The following is a 21,038-nucleotide window of genomic DNA, read 5'->3' as shown; positions in this document are numbered from 1 at the left end:
TAACCACAAATAGGTTGTATAGGTAGCACATTTAATTGAGCATTTATTTTCATTGAAATGAGGTATTTAGACATGAAGAACACGCAAAAAAAAAAACCCAGACTATATTTACACTTTGTACATGTAAAGAACTTTCATGTCAACTACAATTTGATGACGCTCACGACTTCGGAGCCCTTGGAGACCAACTGCAGGTCAATTGGTCCCTTCTTCGAAGAGGGGCATAAACATAAAACAAATTGACATCTACTTTTTACACTGCCCAAAAAACCTGACTAGCAATGTAATGTAATTATTAAATAAGATTATTTTAATGGCGAAATAGTGAATGTTCAAGAAACAATAAGACTAGAAGGAACAAGGGCTGTTTGTAAAACATGCATGCCCCCCATATGGGCTCTCCGTTGTAGTGACAGCCATTGTGTGAATATGTTTTTTGTCACTGTGACCTTTACCTTTGACCTAGTGACCTGAAAATAAATAGGGGTCATCTGCCAGTCATGATCAATGTACCTATCAAGTTTCATGATCCTAGGAATAAGCGTTCTTCAGTAATCATCCGGAAACTATTTCACTATTTCGGGTCACCGTGAACTTGACCTTTGACCCAGTGACCTCAAAACTGATAGGGGTCATCTGCAAGTCATGATTAATGTACCTGTGAAGTTTTATGATCCTAGGCAAAAGCGTTCTTGAGTTATCATCCGGAAACCATTTTACTATTTCGGGTCACCATGACCTTGACCTAGTGACGGTGACCTTTAATATAGTGACCTGAAAATCTATAGGGGTCAACTGCAAGTCATGATCAATCTACCTATCAAGTTTCATGATCCTAGGCATAAGCGTTCTTGGATAATCATCCGGAAACCATTTTACTATTTCGGGTCACCCTGACCTTGACCTTTGACCTAGTGACCTGAAATTCAATAGGGGTTATCTGCGAGCCATGATCAATGTACCTATGAAGTTTCATGATCCTAGGCATAAGCGTTCTTGAGTTATCATCCGGAAACCATTTTACTATTTTGGGTCACCGTAACCTTGACCGTTGATATAGTGACCTGAAAATCAATAGGGGTCATCTGCGAGTCATGATCAATGTACCTATGAAGTTTCATGATCCTAGGCCCAAGCATTCTTGAGTTATCATCCGGAAACCACCTGGTGGACGGACCGACCGACAGACCGATAGAAATGTGCAAAGCAATATACCCCCTCTTCTTCGAAGGGGGGCATAAATATTTACATAGCAAAAAGTTCTAGAAACAATAAGACTAGAAGGAAATATTTACATAGCAACAAGATAACATCATAAACATGCTACACTAACTTTAGAAGAAGAATATGTTTCATACAAAATTGGGTATTGCAAATAAAGCGCACATGTTTTTACTTTCTATTTAAAGATAATTAGCATATTTTGATTCTATAAGTTAACCACAAATAGGTTGTAAAGGTAGCACATTTAATTGAGCATTTATTGTCATTGAAATGAGGTATTTGGACATTAAGAACACGCAAAAAAAACAGACTATATTTACTATATTTACACTTTGTACATGTACAGAACTTTCATGTTAACTACAATTTGATGACGCTCACAACTTCAGAGCCCTTGGAGACCAACTGCAGGTCAATTGGAGCAGTTGCAGTGGCCATCTCGATGTCAGGCATTACAAGTCCATCCTCCTCTAATGCCTGCTGGAGAAGTTCAGCAGGCATGTTTACAATTTCTCCGTTGTTACAAAAACATTCAGCAACTCCGTCGCTCACACCGATTGCCTCCACAGTGACGATAGACTGTACAAGGGGAGCTTCTGTTTTCTATATAAAAAGAAATAAATATAAACAAATCTTTTTTTTGTAAATTGTTATTTCTTGAGTTTATAGATAAACTTTGATTTATTGAAAATTTTAATCATCAATTTGTTTGTTCCAATAGTAGTTTTAACACTTTTACAGTGCTTTTATTTTTAAACATTATCAATTTAAACAATCATTTGGAATATTGAACTTGATTTCGGAAAATAGATACTATAACTTTTTTGCATAAGGAATATGACTCAATAGAAGGATTAACCATCAGCCAAAGAAAGTTCTGGTTAAAAGTAATTTTTTTATGTAATAGGTGGGATGTCCCAATGGACAAAATATATAAAATTGAACATTTTGTTGCACCAGCAAGAGGGAAACCTTAGTGTACAATGCGACCCTTTAGTTTGGCAAGGAAAGAATTTCCAAATTTAGGCACAGAGCAAATATAGAAGACAATATTGTACATTATATCTCCACTTTACAAAAAAGCTCAAGAGATTTAGCGTTATTTGGATTATTGTTATGCAATTTTTGAAGAAGCCACATATGCTTGATAAGGGCCAAAGTACATAGGTTGAAAGAGCGCGTCTATCCAGAGCCACATAAAAGTAAATGAATCAATTAAATAAAGAAATTTCAAACATAGACACTAAGAATATAGTGATAGGCAAAAAAATGCATAATGTGAAAAGCATTGACACCAAAATAGCCAACTAGATGACCTTCAGTCATCAGTAATGGCATAATTTTCACAGGTCATGTAATCAAACGCCGAGCTTGACGACATGCAACAATGATCCAAAAATTATATCGCTCACTTATGCAGAAAGTTTCCTTAATGCATAAGAATGTATGCCAAAACTTAAGAAAAATGCTCACTGGGATTTTCGACCTCGCAGTTGTGGACAGTGACAGGACATTCTGATAGCTGTTGACGATCACATCGGTGATCGTCACATGGTCACCAGGCCTCACATCACTTTGAACAACATCACGCCAGAGAGTGACCTGTGTCTTTGAACTGTCATCCATGACAGTGATGGTCTTGATGGGGACCATTCCACCTTGGACCTGCACCTCTCTCGGTTCGTCTTCCTGCTCATATGAATTTATGGAGTACATAAAATACTGCATAAATAGTAAGTGTCCAATAAGGAAGATTTCAGCACAAACATTAGTTAGTTATGACCAGCTTTTGATTTTGGTGGGCAACATTGTCTCAATGTTGAATGCAATGGAAGGTGAAGAACAAGGGAGGTTAAAAAAATTATAAGTGCACAAAACTGAGCCACTATGTGTATAGACATGTATATGCATGTATTATTTGTCAATTCAAATGACATCAATAATGAAGATTTAAGCAATTTGTGGAAATACAGCTATTATATCTTCTATATTGTTAAGATAATAATAAAATAAATCTTTTAGTCAGACAGAAATGAAAGAGATTCATTTAAATATATCAATTGAAATGAAATTTTTGTATGCATACCTGAGTGACTTTCCCACTTATGGAGACCCGTTTCTTTGCAGGTGAAGTTAGTGCAGTTTTTATTGCAACAATCTCTGCCGGTGGTGGATTCAGAAGCCTCTCACCCTCCTGCACATGTTGTGGAGGCACCTGAAGGGGTGCCGACATGAGCACCTTCGATGTGCTCGTCAAGATGAGGACTCTCACCTCATCCTCTGTTCGGCGAATGCTGTTTCGCACAACCAAAGTGTTGCCCACCTATAAATGGTGTACAAGTGTTATTTTAATCAACAAACGGTGCAATTTGATGCAAGTTAATTATTGACCAATTAACAGTTAATGTCAGTGTTGATTAGGGTGCTGGTCTTAAAAACTTTAATTTCAATACCATGTATGAAACCATTGAGTCTATTGTTATATGTTGCATAAAACTACGATGTTTTCAACTTTCACAATAACATATCATTTATCTATGAAACGTGCAATTGTTACAATCCATAGTTACAAAACATTACATTTAGGTTACAACACAGATTGTTAAACTAAAATTTAACACAGATTGTTAAACTAAAATTTTCAGTACAAATTACCTGCAATTTACAAAACTTTGCCGGGTCGTAGCAGATCCCTTTTGCCGTGGTAATGCCGTCACTCATGGCAAAGTTCATGACTCTTTTCTCTTCGCCATCCTTCCTGTATACTTCTGCAGGCTTAACCGCAACAACCTTGACCTTTAAAGCCAAAGTGTATGGCCCAGTGCCCCGTTCAGTGAAAGCGGCATCGATACTTGTCATCTGATATGATAAAACATGAATGATATTTTAGCAATATTACATTTCAAATAATTCAACAGGAGATTTCAATAAATAAAAATCACTGCATTTTTACGCAAGCAACACAAAATTGATATGGTTTTCCCTTGCATTGACTTCTTTGAATTATTTTGACGCAATTATATCCTGACCATTCAGACGACATTAATTTGTAACTCTGTAACACAAAGATATTTTAATGATTTATTACGTTCTCAATCAAAATCAAACATTAATAAAATAATATTTGTAACGCTGTGACAAGTAAACAAGTATTTCACAAAATTAACACTGTACAATTGTTATATTGGGATTATATATAATTGTTATGAAAGGCATATTTACATAAAATACAATTAATGAAATCGTACAGAAATACATGTGATATGATGTAATATACTAGTAATATATACATTTATATATAAACACAGGCTCAAAGGAATGAACTCTTTTGTCAAAACCTTTTCAGATCCTAGCTAAGGCTTTGTTGTGTGTAACATTGTTACTGCAGTTCCGATGTTCAACTAAAATTTAGTAAATATTTGTCATAAATGAGAATCAGGTTTGTAAACTATTTATAATGAACCTGTTCTTCTTAAATTTGTTATATTAAATCATTACTAAAACCAATAACTTGAATTAATACAATATGTTATTTGTCATTATACATACTCAATAATGACATACTCCTTGAAATATACATTTTGGTCCTATATAGATCACGACATGGGGTTTGGTGCTTGGGCATGTATATCATTGAAATTTTTGGAAGGAACATGATTGAATCATTATGAACACCATGGGTTGTATTCAATTATAACATTATAATGAGAAAAAAATGCAATAGATTTTTTCTTACAATTCTCTATTTTTTGCACATGCTAAAAATAATGGTTTATGATCAGAATAGTAAGACTCTAGTGTGCCAAATGCAGCTATTTCATTAGCACATATTGTTGTATAGATATGATCAATGCATGAACCGTAATCAGTCGTAACACCAGTCGGCAATTGTTGCAAATTTGAAGAACTCTTAAAAGCATCTGTAAATTGTTTATTTAAATTAGTTTCGAAGTTGAAATCACCCATCAGTACAAGCTCCATTTTTGAATGATTGTCCGTGATTTCATTGTTGACAGCCATGAGAAATTGCGTAATATTTTGAAGTGTATGTTTTTTTGGAGGACAGTACACAAAAACGATCACAAGACCCTGCCCAATGTCCACAAGACAGTACTCTATGTCACAAATTGTCCGAAAAGAAATATGACGCACAGTCAATTCATTTTTGACAAAAACCGCAATACCATGAGCTGTTTGTTCCAAAGTACCACAAAAGCTACTAAAACCTTCTAGGCTATACGTTTCATCAATCAAATTCCAAACTCTTGTTTCAACTAAACCTATGATGTCAGAATACAACATATTGGTTTCTTGTCTGAAGTTAACGAAATGTTTCCTTAAAGAACGGCAATTATGGAAGATTATTTTTGTATAAAGCATTGAATCAAATAAATCCAAACAAGGTAATAAATGGGTTATTTTTCTGTGATTTCTTAGTCTTTCCATTTCAATTTCGACATCTGGAGAAACATGTATTTTACCAGCATTCATTTCAGTCAAATAAACACCTGACAGTTTGCCAACTCTACTGAGACCAACATAGTGAATGTGATCAATTTTCTTTGTTCCAAAGTTAATTACAGCCTCTGTCATAGTGGAACCCTGAGCTTTGTGTATTGTTTTCCCTGCTGATAGGTAAATAGGGAATTGGCGCCTGATGATCAAGTATTTTTTGTAATATTGGTAAGTAAAGCGACGACACGTTTCAAGAATAGGTGTCCAGTTCTGCGGAATGTGTGCATTGTACAAATGTCTATATCGACTGCGCCACTTACAACCAATAGTTGGATCATCAAACAAAACCCAAATTATGCTGCATCTACAAGAATTTTGAACTCTGAAATCAAATTTTTTTATGATGCATGATGCACCATTAGTCAAGCCATCTTCTGTGTCTACATTCAGGCTTATTTCTGCAGGCAATTCAATTCCAAGGGAAAGTGTTTTTGGCAGATTCATCGTTTTTGAAGAGTCATCTGGTATTTTGGAAATAATTGTACTACGTAGAGATGCACTTATATCACCAGACACATCATCAACAGCTTCAATTGTAACAATATTACTGACAGGCATTTCTTTCAAAATAAAGGAATTGTGCAATGATACATCCTCCCTTCTGCAAAATAAATGAGGTTTGTTCTTGAGGTCATTACTATCACCCTTAACTAATCTAGCTTTTAAAACAGCAATATCCTCTTCAGTATGAAGGCCTTCCCTCAATCTATTCAGCAGCTCTGCAAATGCAGCATCTTCTTTCTGGCGCATTATCACTTTCAATTCAAAGAAATCAAATAAATCAACCCAAACATTTGTGGCCAAATTATGCAGTTGGGAGCTTCTGAATTCCTGCGAGAACACCCAAGAATCCATGACAGGTTTCAATTGAAAGAGATCTCCTACTGCAAGTATGCTTACGTTCCCAAAAGGTTTATTGCAAGATGTTATTTCCTGCATTCTTAGATTGATAAAATTCAACATGCTACGACCCACCATAGAAATTTCATCTATAATGACAAGTTTTAAGGAGATGTACCTTGCTCGCATTGTGTTCAACTGCTGCATGTCAAGAGGCTTAAAATAAAAACCTTGGTTAGCTGGTATGCAAAAGGCGGAGTGAATTGTGCTTCCACCAATGTTATGCGCAGCTTTTCCAGTTGGAGCACACATCAAAATTTTAATTGTATCAGGATTTTCACCCCTTAAATGATTATAATATTTTATCAAACCTTGATAAATGCACTTTGTTAACACACTTTTCCCAACACCAGCACCACCAGACAGAAATGTGTAAAAGGGTAATTCTTTGGATTTCATTTTAGTAAGCATGTAATAAAAAAAATGTTTTTGCTCGTGATTTAACTTTCGTATACTCTCAAAATAAGCATCATTATCCACCTCTTTCTGAGGAAGAATTTCTGCATTGGAGCGTCGCATAGTAACATTCAAGTCTTCCCCTAAATCATAATATAATGAATCACTATCAACAACATTTGAGTCAAAGCAACCAAACTGACTGGCTAGTGAGACACCTGCACTTTCATCTATTGCCTCTTGGTGTTGCGCTTCCATGTCAACGGGTGGTTCTATTTCATCTAAATTCATTGCAACAAATGACTCAAAATCAAAATCACATTTCTCAAATTGCATCTTATTAGCATTGATTTCAAGAATTTTCGAAGTTAAACATTGCTCATAGTTGTCATATCCGGCTATAAAATCCCTTTCATCATCTCTCCAATGGGTGTACAGCATAAGTTTTTGACGAAAATGCTCTTCCCTATCCTTATTGATTGGTGTTATATTAGTATAAATAATTTTCCCACATTTTCTTTTTCTTAAGCATGTGCCACATGGTAACTTCACCACTTTGCGACCAACTTCATCGTCATCATTTATAGGCACAATGTCATCTTCTTGGTCATGAACATATTCAGTTTCGGGTAATTCTGCTTCAACATTAACTGATTTCTTTTCCCTTTGCTTAGGGATGACTTCATACCATGATGCAAATTCTGCATAACACATTAACTCCATAGACTTGGGTCTCCTTTTGTATCTCTTAAGAATACTATCCATCTCTACATCAACCGACTCTTTAGGAAGACTCTGCAATTGTGAAAATGGTTTGATCATAGATGTCCTGTCATTTGATTGATTTGTGTCAACATATATAACCTGCCTTGTACAACGTCTCAGTGGCATCTGTAGTACCAAATAGACAGCCTCTTGAGCGCCAATCTCAATATTGGTTAAAAACTGGTTACCAATTCTGCGTACCTGTTCTCGTATGTTGGTGTCTTTTGACTGAGCCTCAAAACAAGCATCCGCAAGCAAGTTTGATAAACCCCTTTGTCCTTTAGAGATGTAAGATACTATGTACGAAACACAAGCGTATGGATCAAGTATGTACTGCAAGTCCATATTGGCCATCCAGCATTTCATTAAAACAGTGTTGTAATTATTTATCCGTGTCTCAGCTAAGGATCGCTTCAAGAAAACTGTCACTCTTTTTAAGGTCGATCTTATTACCTCGATATAGGTATTGAAGTCAATTCCTAGAGAAACAAGGAACTCGTCGAAATCTATTTGTTTGTTATTTGTGTGTGCCTCATTTAGAAATGCTGTTATTTTTGTAACCAATTGCGAATGCTGTGGGGATGCCGAAGTTTCATCTAAAGGATATAATATAATAGTCTTTGGCATAGGAAACAATGGAAAGTTGAATCTGCATACATTTTTTCCACGTTTACGGCATGTTTTTGCATGTCTATGTGTTTGGTAATTTACTAATTCTTGAATAGCATTGTCATTTTTACAGGTGACATACTTATCAACAAAGTCTGTGATTAAATTGTCAGGTGAAACACCATGAAGTGGAGCACCTTTCACCCACAAAAGCATATGAATATGGGGGGAACCTCGTTGCTGGAATTCCACTCTATAAAAGAAGTCCATTATTTCACCAACTGGCATAAGTGTGCTTTTTAAAATGTCTTTTATAAAGACTTGTACTCTCATGTCAAAGTACCTGGCACAAGTCACAGGATCTGACTTTATAAGAAAGCACTTTTCCTGCCAGGAAAGTAACCTTGCTTCTTCCATTGAAATGTCTGTACCACGGCCAAGTTTGTGTAGTGATATCAGTAATGGCAACCATTTTGTTTCTGCAGCAGAGAAGGAAGCAAACCAAGTAGGAGTACCGAGTTGACGAATCATTGCGAAAACATCACGTTTAGCTTGCTCCCAGTAAGGTGGAGATCCACGAATCGTCCGTAAGACTTTATACCCATCATTTTGCATCGTGAGCTGATCAACAAAAACAGGATTAAGCAAATTACCCGCAGTTAGACTCTGGTCTTTAGATTTACATTTTCTTACAGCTAGATTAACCTTATCCTTGACTTGTTTGATTTGCAGACGTTTTAACTTAAAGAATATGTTAGGAACACATTTTGCAACTCGTCTGCCAACATTTCTTAACTCCCACTTGCAAATATCACTGTAATGCAATGGTACCAAACGCTGTGAATTATCAAGACGTGGCTTTCCACAGAAAATCGATGGGAATGAGAGTATTTCAGAATGAAAGTCTTGAAATAAGCTGATAGGACTATTATTTTCTCCTGGAGCTACACAAAGCACCTGGTTAAATTCTCTGAAATCAATGGGCTGTAGACATGTGTCTAAATTGCCAACTAATCGATCATTAAAACTATCATCTTCTGTCCAGGAATCTGATTGATAGTCATTATCAACTGTATTAACAGCGTCCTTCCCTTGCTGGGACATGGAATCCGGAAAAATAAAATCTTCATGTGGCTGCTCAAGCCATGTTTCATTTAAAACAATTCCTTCGTTTCTACAAATGCTGCTATTTGCAACCAACCATTTCGCAGCTTCGAATACTTTATTTGGCCTAATATTTTCAAATAAAACATGGTGTTTGAAAGCCAATTTACGCTTCAACTTTATCATTATAGTGTCATGTTCACTCATCATTCTAGGCAGTGACTTGATTGTGCTGTTAACATCTGCAGGAACATTGACAATATTTCCCCTCAGGTTTAACTGACCACCCCTGGGCATTTCACGGAGTTGCATAAATGGCAATCTTGGAGAAACCAATCTTTCTTCCAAATTTGATAATTCCAACTCCTTTGGTTTAACAGGAAATGCCAAACCATTGTGTTTGCAAAAAGGGGGTGTTTCACCTTTGCATATAACTTTATAGCAACCACTGCAAATCCACTCAACATTATTAACACTTTTACAATTTGACAAGTAAGGGCCAACTTTTTCCCGATTACTTTTTAATTGTTCGCAGTTTTTCATTGAATACCTAAAAAAGGTTTGGGAGCAGCATGAACAGACATAATCTGGCCCTTCACTTACAAGATTGTGAAACTTTGAAGGAAGATCTACAAACTTATCTGGAACAAATCTATCATCTATGCAACCAGTGAATGACATTCCTATCATTTTATCCCTTAAATAAGGCCGTTTCCGCCCAACACTTGTATTTGCCTGCTTTCTTTTAGGAATTTTCTTAAAACCCTCTTGATTGTCCAATATATGCACGGCATTAAAATATGGCTTAAAGAAGGCTTTTAAAAAGAACAAATGCATATCAAACTGTACAGAGGTAGGGCACTGTCCACATGACGTTACCAAATTGTCAATAAATGTGCACATATCTTTCAAAGAATGCATCTCTCCTAGAACAGAAGTTCCATCGGGACAACAAAGACCATCTTCATCTCTACTGTGACTATCAAACACATAATAAAAATGAGTTTTTCTTTCATAGTGAATAGCAATAGCAAACCCAGCAAAAACCAAAATTACATCATTGTTATCTGCAAAACATTTTGTGAATGCAATTTCGAGTGAAAATAAACCCGCTGCTTCTATGTCAATATCACTCGAGCATCTGATAACCCCAGACATCACACCTTTATGCTCAACATACACTCTTTTACCCCTATAGACAATTTTGTCAGGTAAAATTTGTGGATTCACAAAGCCAGAAACAGTGTCATCAGTGTTCAATGCCATGTATAAGCTACTGCCATCCTGGATGATATGATTAAGATCATCAGCCTTAATCTGACCAGCAGGCTTAACATTTTTTACAAAAACTAAAAACATCATACAGCATGGTACACACTGTTTACCTCTTGCATCACAAGGCAAGCGTTCATCAGTTTGACAGTAATCACCATGTGCAACCAGCAAGTAAGCCATATGATCGATACTTGACAGGAGCACAATCCAAACAACAATGATGACAGAAATTGGGATTTCTAATGTTTGTTTATATTATACTTCAACCTCATGCTGGTTCATTGAACTACAAGGTATATCACAAACTATTCATATAACACAATCTAACAGTTCATGCAAGTAGCTACATGTATCCTGTAAATTTAACATTGCAAATCCAGGCCCATCAGAGAGGGTATGCCATTATTGGTTCATTTCCTAGTATATAGAAATATTGATAATTGACAAGTATTCAACTTAAGTCATTGCAAGTAAATCGACCTTTGGAAAGCAGCAATGAAATAGTGAAACTCCAGTCTGGCTATGCCATTATTGTATCAGCTCCAAGTATTCATATGTATGGATCTGTAACCAATATTTAATGCCAAGTTTTTGCCAGTATAATCCTTAAGTAAGTTCAAGTAAATGATCAAAATTTCAGTGAATTAAATATACAAACTCTCGCGTCAAAATGTAAGTATGCCATTATGGTTCCAACTAAAACATATAAAGAAAAGTAATGGTACTAACCAGTGTTCAACTCAAGTCAGTGTCAGTATAATATCAATATTTTGTAAACAACTGCAGCAATTAATGTTGCTATGACAAATTGCAACTTCAGCCTCAACAGTGTGGAATGCTATTATAGTTTCAACTCATAGTTTTCACACAAATGGATATTTAAACAGTGTTCAACTCCAGTGTTCAACTCCAGTGTTCAACTCCAGTGTTCAACTCCAGTGTTCAACTCCAAGTCAGTTCCAGAGGTCAATATTTTGAAAGCATCTCAACCACGAGTATATGTAGCTTAATATATCATTAACCATTGTTCAAAGTCAATTCCAGTATATGATAAAAGTTTGGAAAGCAAGTCAATGGATTAAAATATAACAAATCCAGTCTCAAAAATGTGGGTATGCCATTACTTTCAACTCCAAGTATATAAACAATGTATACTGATCATACTTAATAGCAAGCTAGTTCTTAATAGCAAGATAGTTAAGCTTTCTTTTAACTAATTATCTCTGGCTGAATAAAAAATGATACCAACATTCAATATATCTCACCTGATTTAAGTCAATTACAATTAAAACATTTGGAAATAGAATAAATCTCAACAAACAACATATAATATATCTTATATATTTACAAAAAAACACGCTTATAACTCGTACAATTCGAAAAAAGACGCAGTAAAACTAGCACTCAGATAACATCTGATGTCATCGAAAACAACAACGTTAACTTGTTCTGTAGCGCTATGTTACGTTTATAAAGCATGCCATGAAATATCGTCAGTTATGAACACATAAATGTAAACATATGAATGTACTCACTTTTTAAGTGCGTTCTTCTGCAACAATGCGAAACTTGCTTGGGATGCTGACTGTTGAGCTCAACGAAATCGAATGTTTTGACAGTCGGCGCGGGATTCGGGTGGGATGTAAACAATGTATCATTGCGCAGCCAATAAACAACAATTTAAGTTATTTTGAACTCAATATTATTAGTAAATAATAAATAAACAAATCATTTTCATATAACTACCGTCTTTAAAATAATTCGATAGTACAAACTTAATGATTAAATACTATCGTTTCGATGAACTATTTTTTTGCTGAGGACATCTTTTGATCACGTGACGAAAAATAGACGCCAAAACACCCGCGAAAAAGAACCACGTGACTAAATTAGGACGCTAAACGCAAATACCATGCGACTCGACTTTTATTATGTAAGAACGCTCTGCAATTCCTTTGAAGCCGGGGCCTTGTGATTGCTATTACGTAAGAATTGACCTCTAAGTGAAGTAAGCAAAGGAAACGCAGCACCTAATTGACCCATTCCTTCTATGTGCGAAGGCAGATTGAATTTTACTAATGTATGGTTTGCCTATATAGAGGATATTTGTTGGATTGGGTGGAATATCGATTTTATTTCACGAGTGATAATAGAAAATTATATTTTCACGAGTTGCGCAGCCACGAGTGAAAACATATTTTTTCTATGATAACGAGTGAATTAAAATTGATATTCCACCCAATCCAACAAATTTTCTTCTTATTTTATGCTCACAAATGCGCCACTCGTGAAAACATATTTTTTCTATGATAACGAGTGAATTAAAATTGATATTCCACCCAATCCAACAAATTTTCTTCTTATTTTATGCTCACAAATTAATATTTTTATACGTTTGCCAATCCGTTCAAACCAATTTCCCATTGGGCGCCCCAAAATATCATTACCGCTTTTACAATAAGCGTTACAACTAGTTCACAATAAAACAAAGTAAAACAATAACTTTTTTGTATTAACAATGCAACACATATCAAGTGAAAAGAAAAAAACACCGATAACATCATTTAAAAAATAAAAAATCATATGATGACACAATTTGTTTATGTCATGTTAGCGTATTAATATATGGAGTCTATTTATAGCGTAAATAACGCTAACAGTGTGTACATGTATGTTGAAGGGAAATTACTCCGTATGTTGATATAAATATTCATCGAAGAGTTCTCGCTCTTGGCGGAAGAATGCGTGGGGGTCACAATGGGGTAAAAAAAAAAGTGCCGGTAAAACAGTGAAAATTATCGATGGAAAGCATAAAATAAAACACACATTATAGTGCGGTAAATATGCGACTAACAAGTAAAAAACACTATAATTAAACTTTTGTTTTGAATTAAGTTATTTGGAAACCAAAATTCAAAACCTTATTTCAAAACAGCAAGACTATATACACATTTTACAGAATATTCTTCAAATGGTTTTTTTTTTAATATTCAGTTTCAGCGATAATGAAACATTTTTTAATGTTGTCTATCGTATCCCTGTAATAATTGTTGAACTCGTGGTCAACGTATTATTAATTGAGACCTGTGAATATAAACAAGCTTAACCTTATACTATTGCGTTATTCTCACACGGACTCCCCTTTGTTTATCGCTAGCCTCAGATTTATGAATGAGCTGAGCGAAAATACTACGTCACGCACACGCAGCAGAAAGTGGACTATTTTAATCATTCATAAAATATCTCCTCCGCGACACGTACAATACGATCATTGTTTATTGAGTCTTTTCTATAAAACACCGTTCGAAAATATTGAATGTAACACGATATTAATATAATGTTTCCATTTGTGAATGCACATAATTGGAGAACTCAAACCTCTTGCATAAATTATACAACTCTTTCTTGCGCGGATCACAAGCGGGTATTGGGTTAATCATACCCAGGCCGTATCGACCTGAAATTCACATCATGCTCTTTAGACGGTCGCTAAAGCGACCATCTAAAAACGTGCAAAACAAATCGGTCGAAACCACGTGAGTGGTTAGAAAACCGGGTATGTGTATACACATACCTGAGAAAACACATAACTTATTTTGACAGTTGGGTGGCAACTAGTAAAACAAATATTAACATTAATCAGCAAGAGATCGCACTAAATAACAGAAATGACCACGTAGAGATATCATCACTTACCCTATTTGAAATATTTTCCAGCTGAAAATTGTCCCCCACACGTCTTTTTTAGTTGATTTCTATTGTTTTTCTGGAGCCGAAGTGCATCTCACAGAATATCCATCCAACTTCCGTTGTTTTCACTTTCGTTATTAAAAACTCCGTTTAAAAGAATTATTTCTATTTTTAGATTGTTAAAGCGATGTATATATATTATAATTATAATGATATACCGTGATGAATTGAACGGAGTTACGTATCGATCTTTCTGTCAGTCTGTAAGCGTACTATTGTATGCGCAATAATATAAGTACAGTGATTCGACAACGATTGTAAACATTGGTGAAATGCTTCTTACATAGTTATTCTTTTTGAGTGTTTATGAGGTCTGATCGTGCAGTTTGCAAACATCAACGGAAAGATTACAATCCAATGCATTTGTCATCGTCAACCGTTTGGAATGTCAATTAGGCGATGAGTGAGTTTTTAGCATGTTCCTTTCTAATTTATTAATTTAAAAATGGCTGCCCTTATGGTGATGAAATGACATGTGTTCGAGTTTTGATATTTCTAGATATGTAAAAAAATTACTATTTAAGCGTAACTTGCCCACGTCAATGTCGATATTAATCACTAGTTATATAATTTTCCGCCGGAATACGTGTAATAAACATGATTCAGATTTTTGAAAATAATGTATATTTTATTGTTAAAATCGCTTTGTATTTTGATTGATTTTGTGGATGTTATGATACGTTGATGTACAAAATTGGTAGCAGTTTGAAGGAAAAACATCCTTTAAAGCATATATGTATACATTTTCAATGTGGCACTCTTCCTTTAGTCAAATTTGAGTTCAATGCTAGGGGTCCCACATTTTTCAAATTGAAGCCTCTACATGAACCTTAATCATCGACCATTTCATATCTGCATTAATTTATGTACATACATAAGTATCTGCATCTATTGATGTGTATTTGTAAACATGATTTCCTCATGGGACACACGGCAGTTGCCGCGAACGTCTTCGAAAATATTTCCGATGATAATCGTTGCGATGAAATCAAAATGTAATTATTTTATCATCTTTTTTAAACGTGTCAGTATTGTCATTAGAAATTGATTCATTCTTATCGGACTGTGTAAAATTGCCAAATACTTTTTGAAACGAGAGATATTCATATATTTCTATAAAAAATACAGATTCAGCATCGTTAAAATTATTATGTGAAAAATCTTATCGAATCTGTTGTGCTGTGTCTTCTAAAATAGTGGCCGCACTGACATATACTCTGGCCTTATAGTATTATATTACTATTTATTAGTGCACTATATTTATTAGATTTGTTTATCGACGCAGATACATACGATTGTGAAATAAAACTACATGTTTTAAGTTCTGTAAGGATACGTTGTTATAACTGCGTTTTATGGTTATACATTTATAATAGTATGATTCCGTTCTGATTTTAAATAAGTAGCCACTATTTGTTTAAAAATAAAATATGAATATTTTAACTACACGAGCCAATGTCACCATTGTCTTTAAAATATATTGTACTTGAAGTGTGTTCATTTGTTAGCTGCATTTTTACTATAATACATGTTTTTCGCCTTTTTACTTTTGTTTTTGGACATTCTAGTGGACGGAGCCCTTAGATTGGTCTATGTTAAGTCATGGCACCTTGATTTAGCGAATTCAGCTACTCATTCATTTTTTTATCGTTACTGAAGGAAAAGCAGGCCCCTTGGCGTTCAGGTAAAACTTATATTTCCAGTGTATAGTTTACATACAAGAAAAAAAAATTCGGTCACGTTTCGCCAGTGGCGTAGCTACAGAGTTCACAGTTGTTAGCCCCGTACCAAAGCCAAGATGTACAATCAGCTGTTTGCCATTGAAAACGCATAACAAACCTCATTTAAACCGAGCATATGTGTCTATAGTAAAGGTAGATAATGAGCATTGTTATAAATGAACGTAATTTTGAAAGACTATGATGTGATTATGATGTCGAATTATGACAACGATGATAATGATTATCACGACGAGAATCAGGATGATGATCATTATGATGATATTGCTGCTGTTGCTGCTGATGATGATGGTGGTGGGGCTGGTGATGATGATGATGATGATGATGATGATGATGATGATGATGATGATGATGATGATGATGATGATGATGATGATGATGATGATGATGATGATGATGATGATGATGGCATGGTGGACATCAGTTATCAGAACAGGATACCACGTGGTCATCATTTCATAATATTGATTAGCAAGACTGGTCTGTTCTGTTGCTCGGCAGAGTCTGCTTGTCAATTATTTCAACAGTTGCAATAATAAATAAAATTAAATGTTAGGTCCTATCAGTGTCAATCCACAAATCCCAATATTGGAGGGTGGGCAGATTTGTATAAAAAGCCAGTTTGAGTTAGAAGCTGGGAGAGAGTGGAATTGATAGTAGAAATGGAATGATATAGACATTTGATAATTTAGTTGGTGTATATATTTATTATCGTAGTTTGCAAATAAAATGTAGAGTATATATACTTAGTTGTGAAGTTGTATATGTATACACTCGCATATGTATTAAATTCGTTAAATTATAGTGCATTATGCCTGTGTTAATACAATCACAAATTCATGCCGGTCTACCCTAAATGTCTGCAGTTTTTACATGTTTGATACTTCAGTATTGTCAGTCAGCCTCCTGGCGGGCAGTTTATAATAGACATTGAAGAAGATTACGGGGGGGTGTTTGGGTGTCAAAATTGGACTGTCCTCAAAGAAAACTGCGTGTCAAGTTACTACCTGACCTGGGGGTAAGTCTTTATTTAAAAACAACAGATTATATGTAGACATGCTTCCTACGGCCAGTAAAATTCATTATACGTATCGGTATATCCAATATAAAAAATTGTACTGCAAACGTACAAGTTGTAAGCGTGGATGTCTGTTGTCATATAAAAAATCTGATTTGAAAACAACTTCTCACCACGTCATTATAAAGCATTTCGTTTAAGCAGGTGCTACAGAAATTTACTTATATTAGTCGTTATAATTCAGATATAGGTAAGTGTCTTAACAACATTATAGGTTTTCTTTTATTGTTTCAGCATAACAGATGGCAAAACTAATTCAACTGGAGTATCAACAGTTCCAGTTTATGATTTACCAAGTAAGTCTAAGACTTGATTAAGTAAAGTAAGAAACTCGCTGCCATTTATTGGTAAAGCGTGTGTAACAGGAAGATCGATCTAGATCGTTCAGTTGCGAAGAAGTGAGAACAAGCGTAAAAATTGGTGGTTTTATGTAGAAGATTAGCTTTGGGGTATGATAAATAATTAGTGTACAAAAATGGCCTGTACAAAAACATCAGCTGGGAATTATATTGATAAATGAGATATTTCGAAAGTTCTTTATGTTCGTCGTGTACGTTAGTGAAAAAAAGACACTGCTATTGAGCAACACGTTTTAAAGAAACTTTATATGTGTATGCATAATTGCAGAAACAAGTAATGCCTGATTAGTCGCGTTTTGGGGGAAAACTGTGCTTAATGCATGTGCAAGTCCGCACAGGCTAATTAGAGACGGCACTCTCCGCATTTATGGAATTTTTCGTTTAAAGAAGGTATGTTCTAAACGAAAATTCAGTGTGGGCGGGTAGTATTTTGACTATTTTCCGTTGTCCGCGTGTGTGGACTGCACAGGCTGATCTGGGCTGACATTGTTTGCACATGCATTAAGCCCCGTTTTACCAGATTGAGTCTCATATCTGCATCACATTTGTTTCGCCATGGAGTCAGTGGCATCCATCCATCCTGCGTACTGAAACATTAACAATTAGCTTGAGCTGTTAAATAGCTAACGAAAGAGTTGGACTACTTTTACCTTAGTCATATTATGTTTGAAACTGTAGAGAAAGCATGTGAGCACATTTTAAGACATACGGACAAATTCTATGATCATGTTGCAAATCCACAAACATGCGTTTATTTCATTAACTCGTGTTTTTTAACAAGCGAAAGCTTTGAAATAAGTTAAATGAAATGTGAAGAACAACACATGTTTCGGTCGTTACAGGTATATAGATCGTCCTGTTGATCATACGTCACTCATATGATTCAATTTGAATGATTTATGGGAAGATGATGAATATGCATAGGTTTTTTATTTATTTATTAATGAAATGCAAGAGGGAGTAAAAATGGAAGAACATTCTTCTTGTATAACAGGACATTGTTCGGGGAATATGCGATTCTTTGGTTAAGTTGAATAGACTGATCCATACATATTTCGGTGGAAGTGTTTCGGTATAAAACAGCATCAATAAATAATATTGTGTGAAGTATTTCTGTCTTGCTATTTATGTTTCTTTACAGAACCAATACGATTATTAAATTCACGTTTAGCGAATTCGCGGACGCATTGGCTCCCCTTGCGCGGATCACACATCGCGGATCACGTATCGCGGATCACGTAAACATTCACTTTCACGTTTATGTTCGCGTGAATTTACACATTTATAATACCCGCTTCATACATTTGAATTCATTCCAGACACTTGCCCTCCGACAACAACCACGCAGCCAACTACACCAACGATAACGGTGGCTCCAACAACAACCCCATGCGAGTGTGCCCCAACAACCCCATGCGAGTGTGATTGTGGTTCTGATGAAGAATCGTATGGTAAACGGAAGAGCAAGAAGCAAGGAAAGGGCAAAAAACAACCTGGCTAAAGTCAAAAGGGCGTTACGGTGATCGCCCACGAAAGCGGAAGGCGTCGACGTTCAGCTCTGACATTCATTTCTATAAATGCAATGTACAAAGTATGAACAAATAAATTGCAACGTTAAAAAGTTGTATGTGTATTAAAAAAAGCATTCATTCAACGATAAAAAAATAGACAATTATAATTGCATCCGTACCTTTGTACGGACGGACGCAGCAGACGAGCGGACTGACCGTCCGACAGACAGACAGTCATTTAGTTCAACAGACACAGGCACACATGTAAATTGTTATGGGAAACGTTCCAAATTATGAGATGTAAGATTTTCATTCGTGTTAAAAAAGGAGTTAATTACTTGTTTTTTTACGTGTAATACACAATGACAAATGGGATTTGAGCTCGTACGGAAAATTGCACTTACTTGAAAGCTCTTATGTTAGCGTCCAAACCCACTGCGCAACCGCAAAGCGAATCAGCTCGATTTCAAAGACATTCGAGCAATTATCTTAGGGAGAAAACTTTATTCTTAATTAAGTATAATATGCTTCAATAATAATCATCAGCGTACACTTGCAGTCGATATATTGAACATTATACACGTTATTGGTTTAACGCAGTCTGTAGTATTTATGGGACATATAGCTTATGTATACTGACTCGTATAAATACAATAGTCATTTCATTGGCATCGAAACATAGTAGACCTACTACGGAACCTAACGGTTAATAAACATCAATTCCTGAACACAAAGAAAGAACCTGATGCTACAGAAGAAGTACTTGTGTGACCGCTAATAAGAACAGCATCCATTGAGGACGAGACAGTGCTTGTGCGATCACCTACATACACATAGTTCACTGTGGACTGGGACGTACTTGTGCGCCTTCGCGCTGCAGCATGCCTATGTTCGGTAGCTCGCAGAGCAGTCTGTCAGCTTTTAGTCAATACAAACTGTGGTAACTGATTGTTACATTATCAATTTAGTATGATTACATCAATACAAAATGTATCACATGCAGTTCGTTTAATAGTAAAATTAATTTCTGACAGAAACATATATTCAATCAGAGAGTCAATGAAGCGGAATCAAATCAATGTATAGGCAAGGGTTTAATAATCTGACGTGTTGCTAATAGATTATCAAAAGTTTGGAACGGAAATCTTTACCCGTAAAAATCTGAATGAAACGATTTTTATGATTTTAAGTGCTTATATACAAGTTGATTTCAGAGTATGTTCGTGTTAGGAAGCAACTAAAGAATAATAATAAACACTGTTTATAAAGTAAATAATATTGCTCGTCTAAACGTCTTCGAGTCTAATGTCAACTACTGAATAACACGTATAATGTTAGTGTGTGATAGTAAATGGGTATTTTCTGACAACAATTTTCATACGAGATCAGCATGTACTGACCTATATCCCGCGCCACCCACTGGAAAATACGCGTCCGCAAGATTTGGCGTTCTATAAGGTCTGCAAGACCTGGCGTTGTTTCGCTTCGCACGCGTACCGAGACAGGGTGCGTTATGAAACAAAATCGCGTCCCCCATACACAGACGCCCCTTGTGAAAGGAGCTGGATTGTCGCACTACCTATACTGGAAATAGATTCCTATGTCACGTGGGGGCTGACACGCGTCCCACGAGCTCCATATCGACAACTGTCCGTCACCTGAAATTACCTTATCATTTAATCATAATCATATAGTTGTTACCTGTTATATTGCGATATCCCATGCAATACATATTATTCGACAACAGCGTATTTTTTTTATTAATTAACTGAATCTAACTATAAAACATTTAAATAGCGGCAATTCTTACATG

At 35.5% G+C, this 21,038-nt stretch overlaps 1 protein-coding gene and 1 long non-coding RNA gene across 2 annotated transcripts; one reads left to right on the top strand and one right to left on the bottom strand.

Moving 5' to 3' along the window:
* Nucleotides 1–1,412: 1,412 nt before the first annotated feature.
* LOC127839777 (uncharacterized) lies at nt 1,413–4,257 on the bottom strand. The gene is made up of 4 exons (XM_052368164.1): nt 3,880–4,257; nt 3,311–3,547; nt 2,698–2,913; nt 1,413–1,827 (listed from the first exon to the last, which is right to left on the bottom strand). Exons 1-4 carry the CDS (start codon nt 4,081–4,083, stop codon nt 1,585–1,587), a joined length of 900 nt encoding a protein of 299 aa, XP_052224124.1. The 5' UTR covers nt 4,084–4,257; the 3' UTR covers nt 1,413–1,584.
* Nucleotides 4,258–16,180: 11,923 nt separating this feature from the next.
* On the top strand, nt 16,181–19,321 carry LOC127839004 (uncharacterized). The gene is made up of 3 exons (XR_008030101.1): nt 16,181–16,222; nt 17,590–17,651; nt 19,034–19,321. It is a non-coding gene; the product is annotated as an uncharacterized LOC127839004 (long non-coding RNA).
* The last annotated feature ends 1,717 nt before the right edge of the window (nt 19,322–21,038 follow it).

This window comes from Dreissena polymorpha, chromosome 7, assembly GCF_020536995.1.
Source record: "Dreissena polymorpha isolate Duluth1 chromosome 7, UMN_Dpol_1.0, whole genome shotgun sequence".
Lineage (NCBI taxonomy): Eukaryota > Metazoa > Mollusca > Bivalvia > Myida > Dreissenidae > Dreissena > Dreissena polymorpha.
The sequence above is the reverse complement of the archived record's forward strand: the minus strand, read 5'-3'. Positions and strand labels throughout refer to the sequence as shown.

Coding starts and splice junctions, on each gene's coding strand:
- LOC127839777 (XM_052368164.1), bottom strand. CDS start 4,083: ATGACAAGTATCGATGCCGCTTTCACTGAACGGGGCACTGGGCCATAC. Junction 2,914..3,310: donor TAAGTGGGAAAGTCACTCAG/GTATGCATACAA, acceptor TCATATGAGCAG/GAAGACGAACCGAGAGAGGT. Junction 1,828..2,697: donor CTGCGAGGTCGAAAATCCCA/GTGAGCATTTTT, acceptor CTTTTTATATAG/AAAACAGAAGCTCCCCTTGT.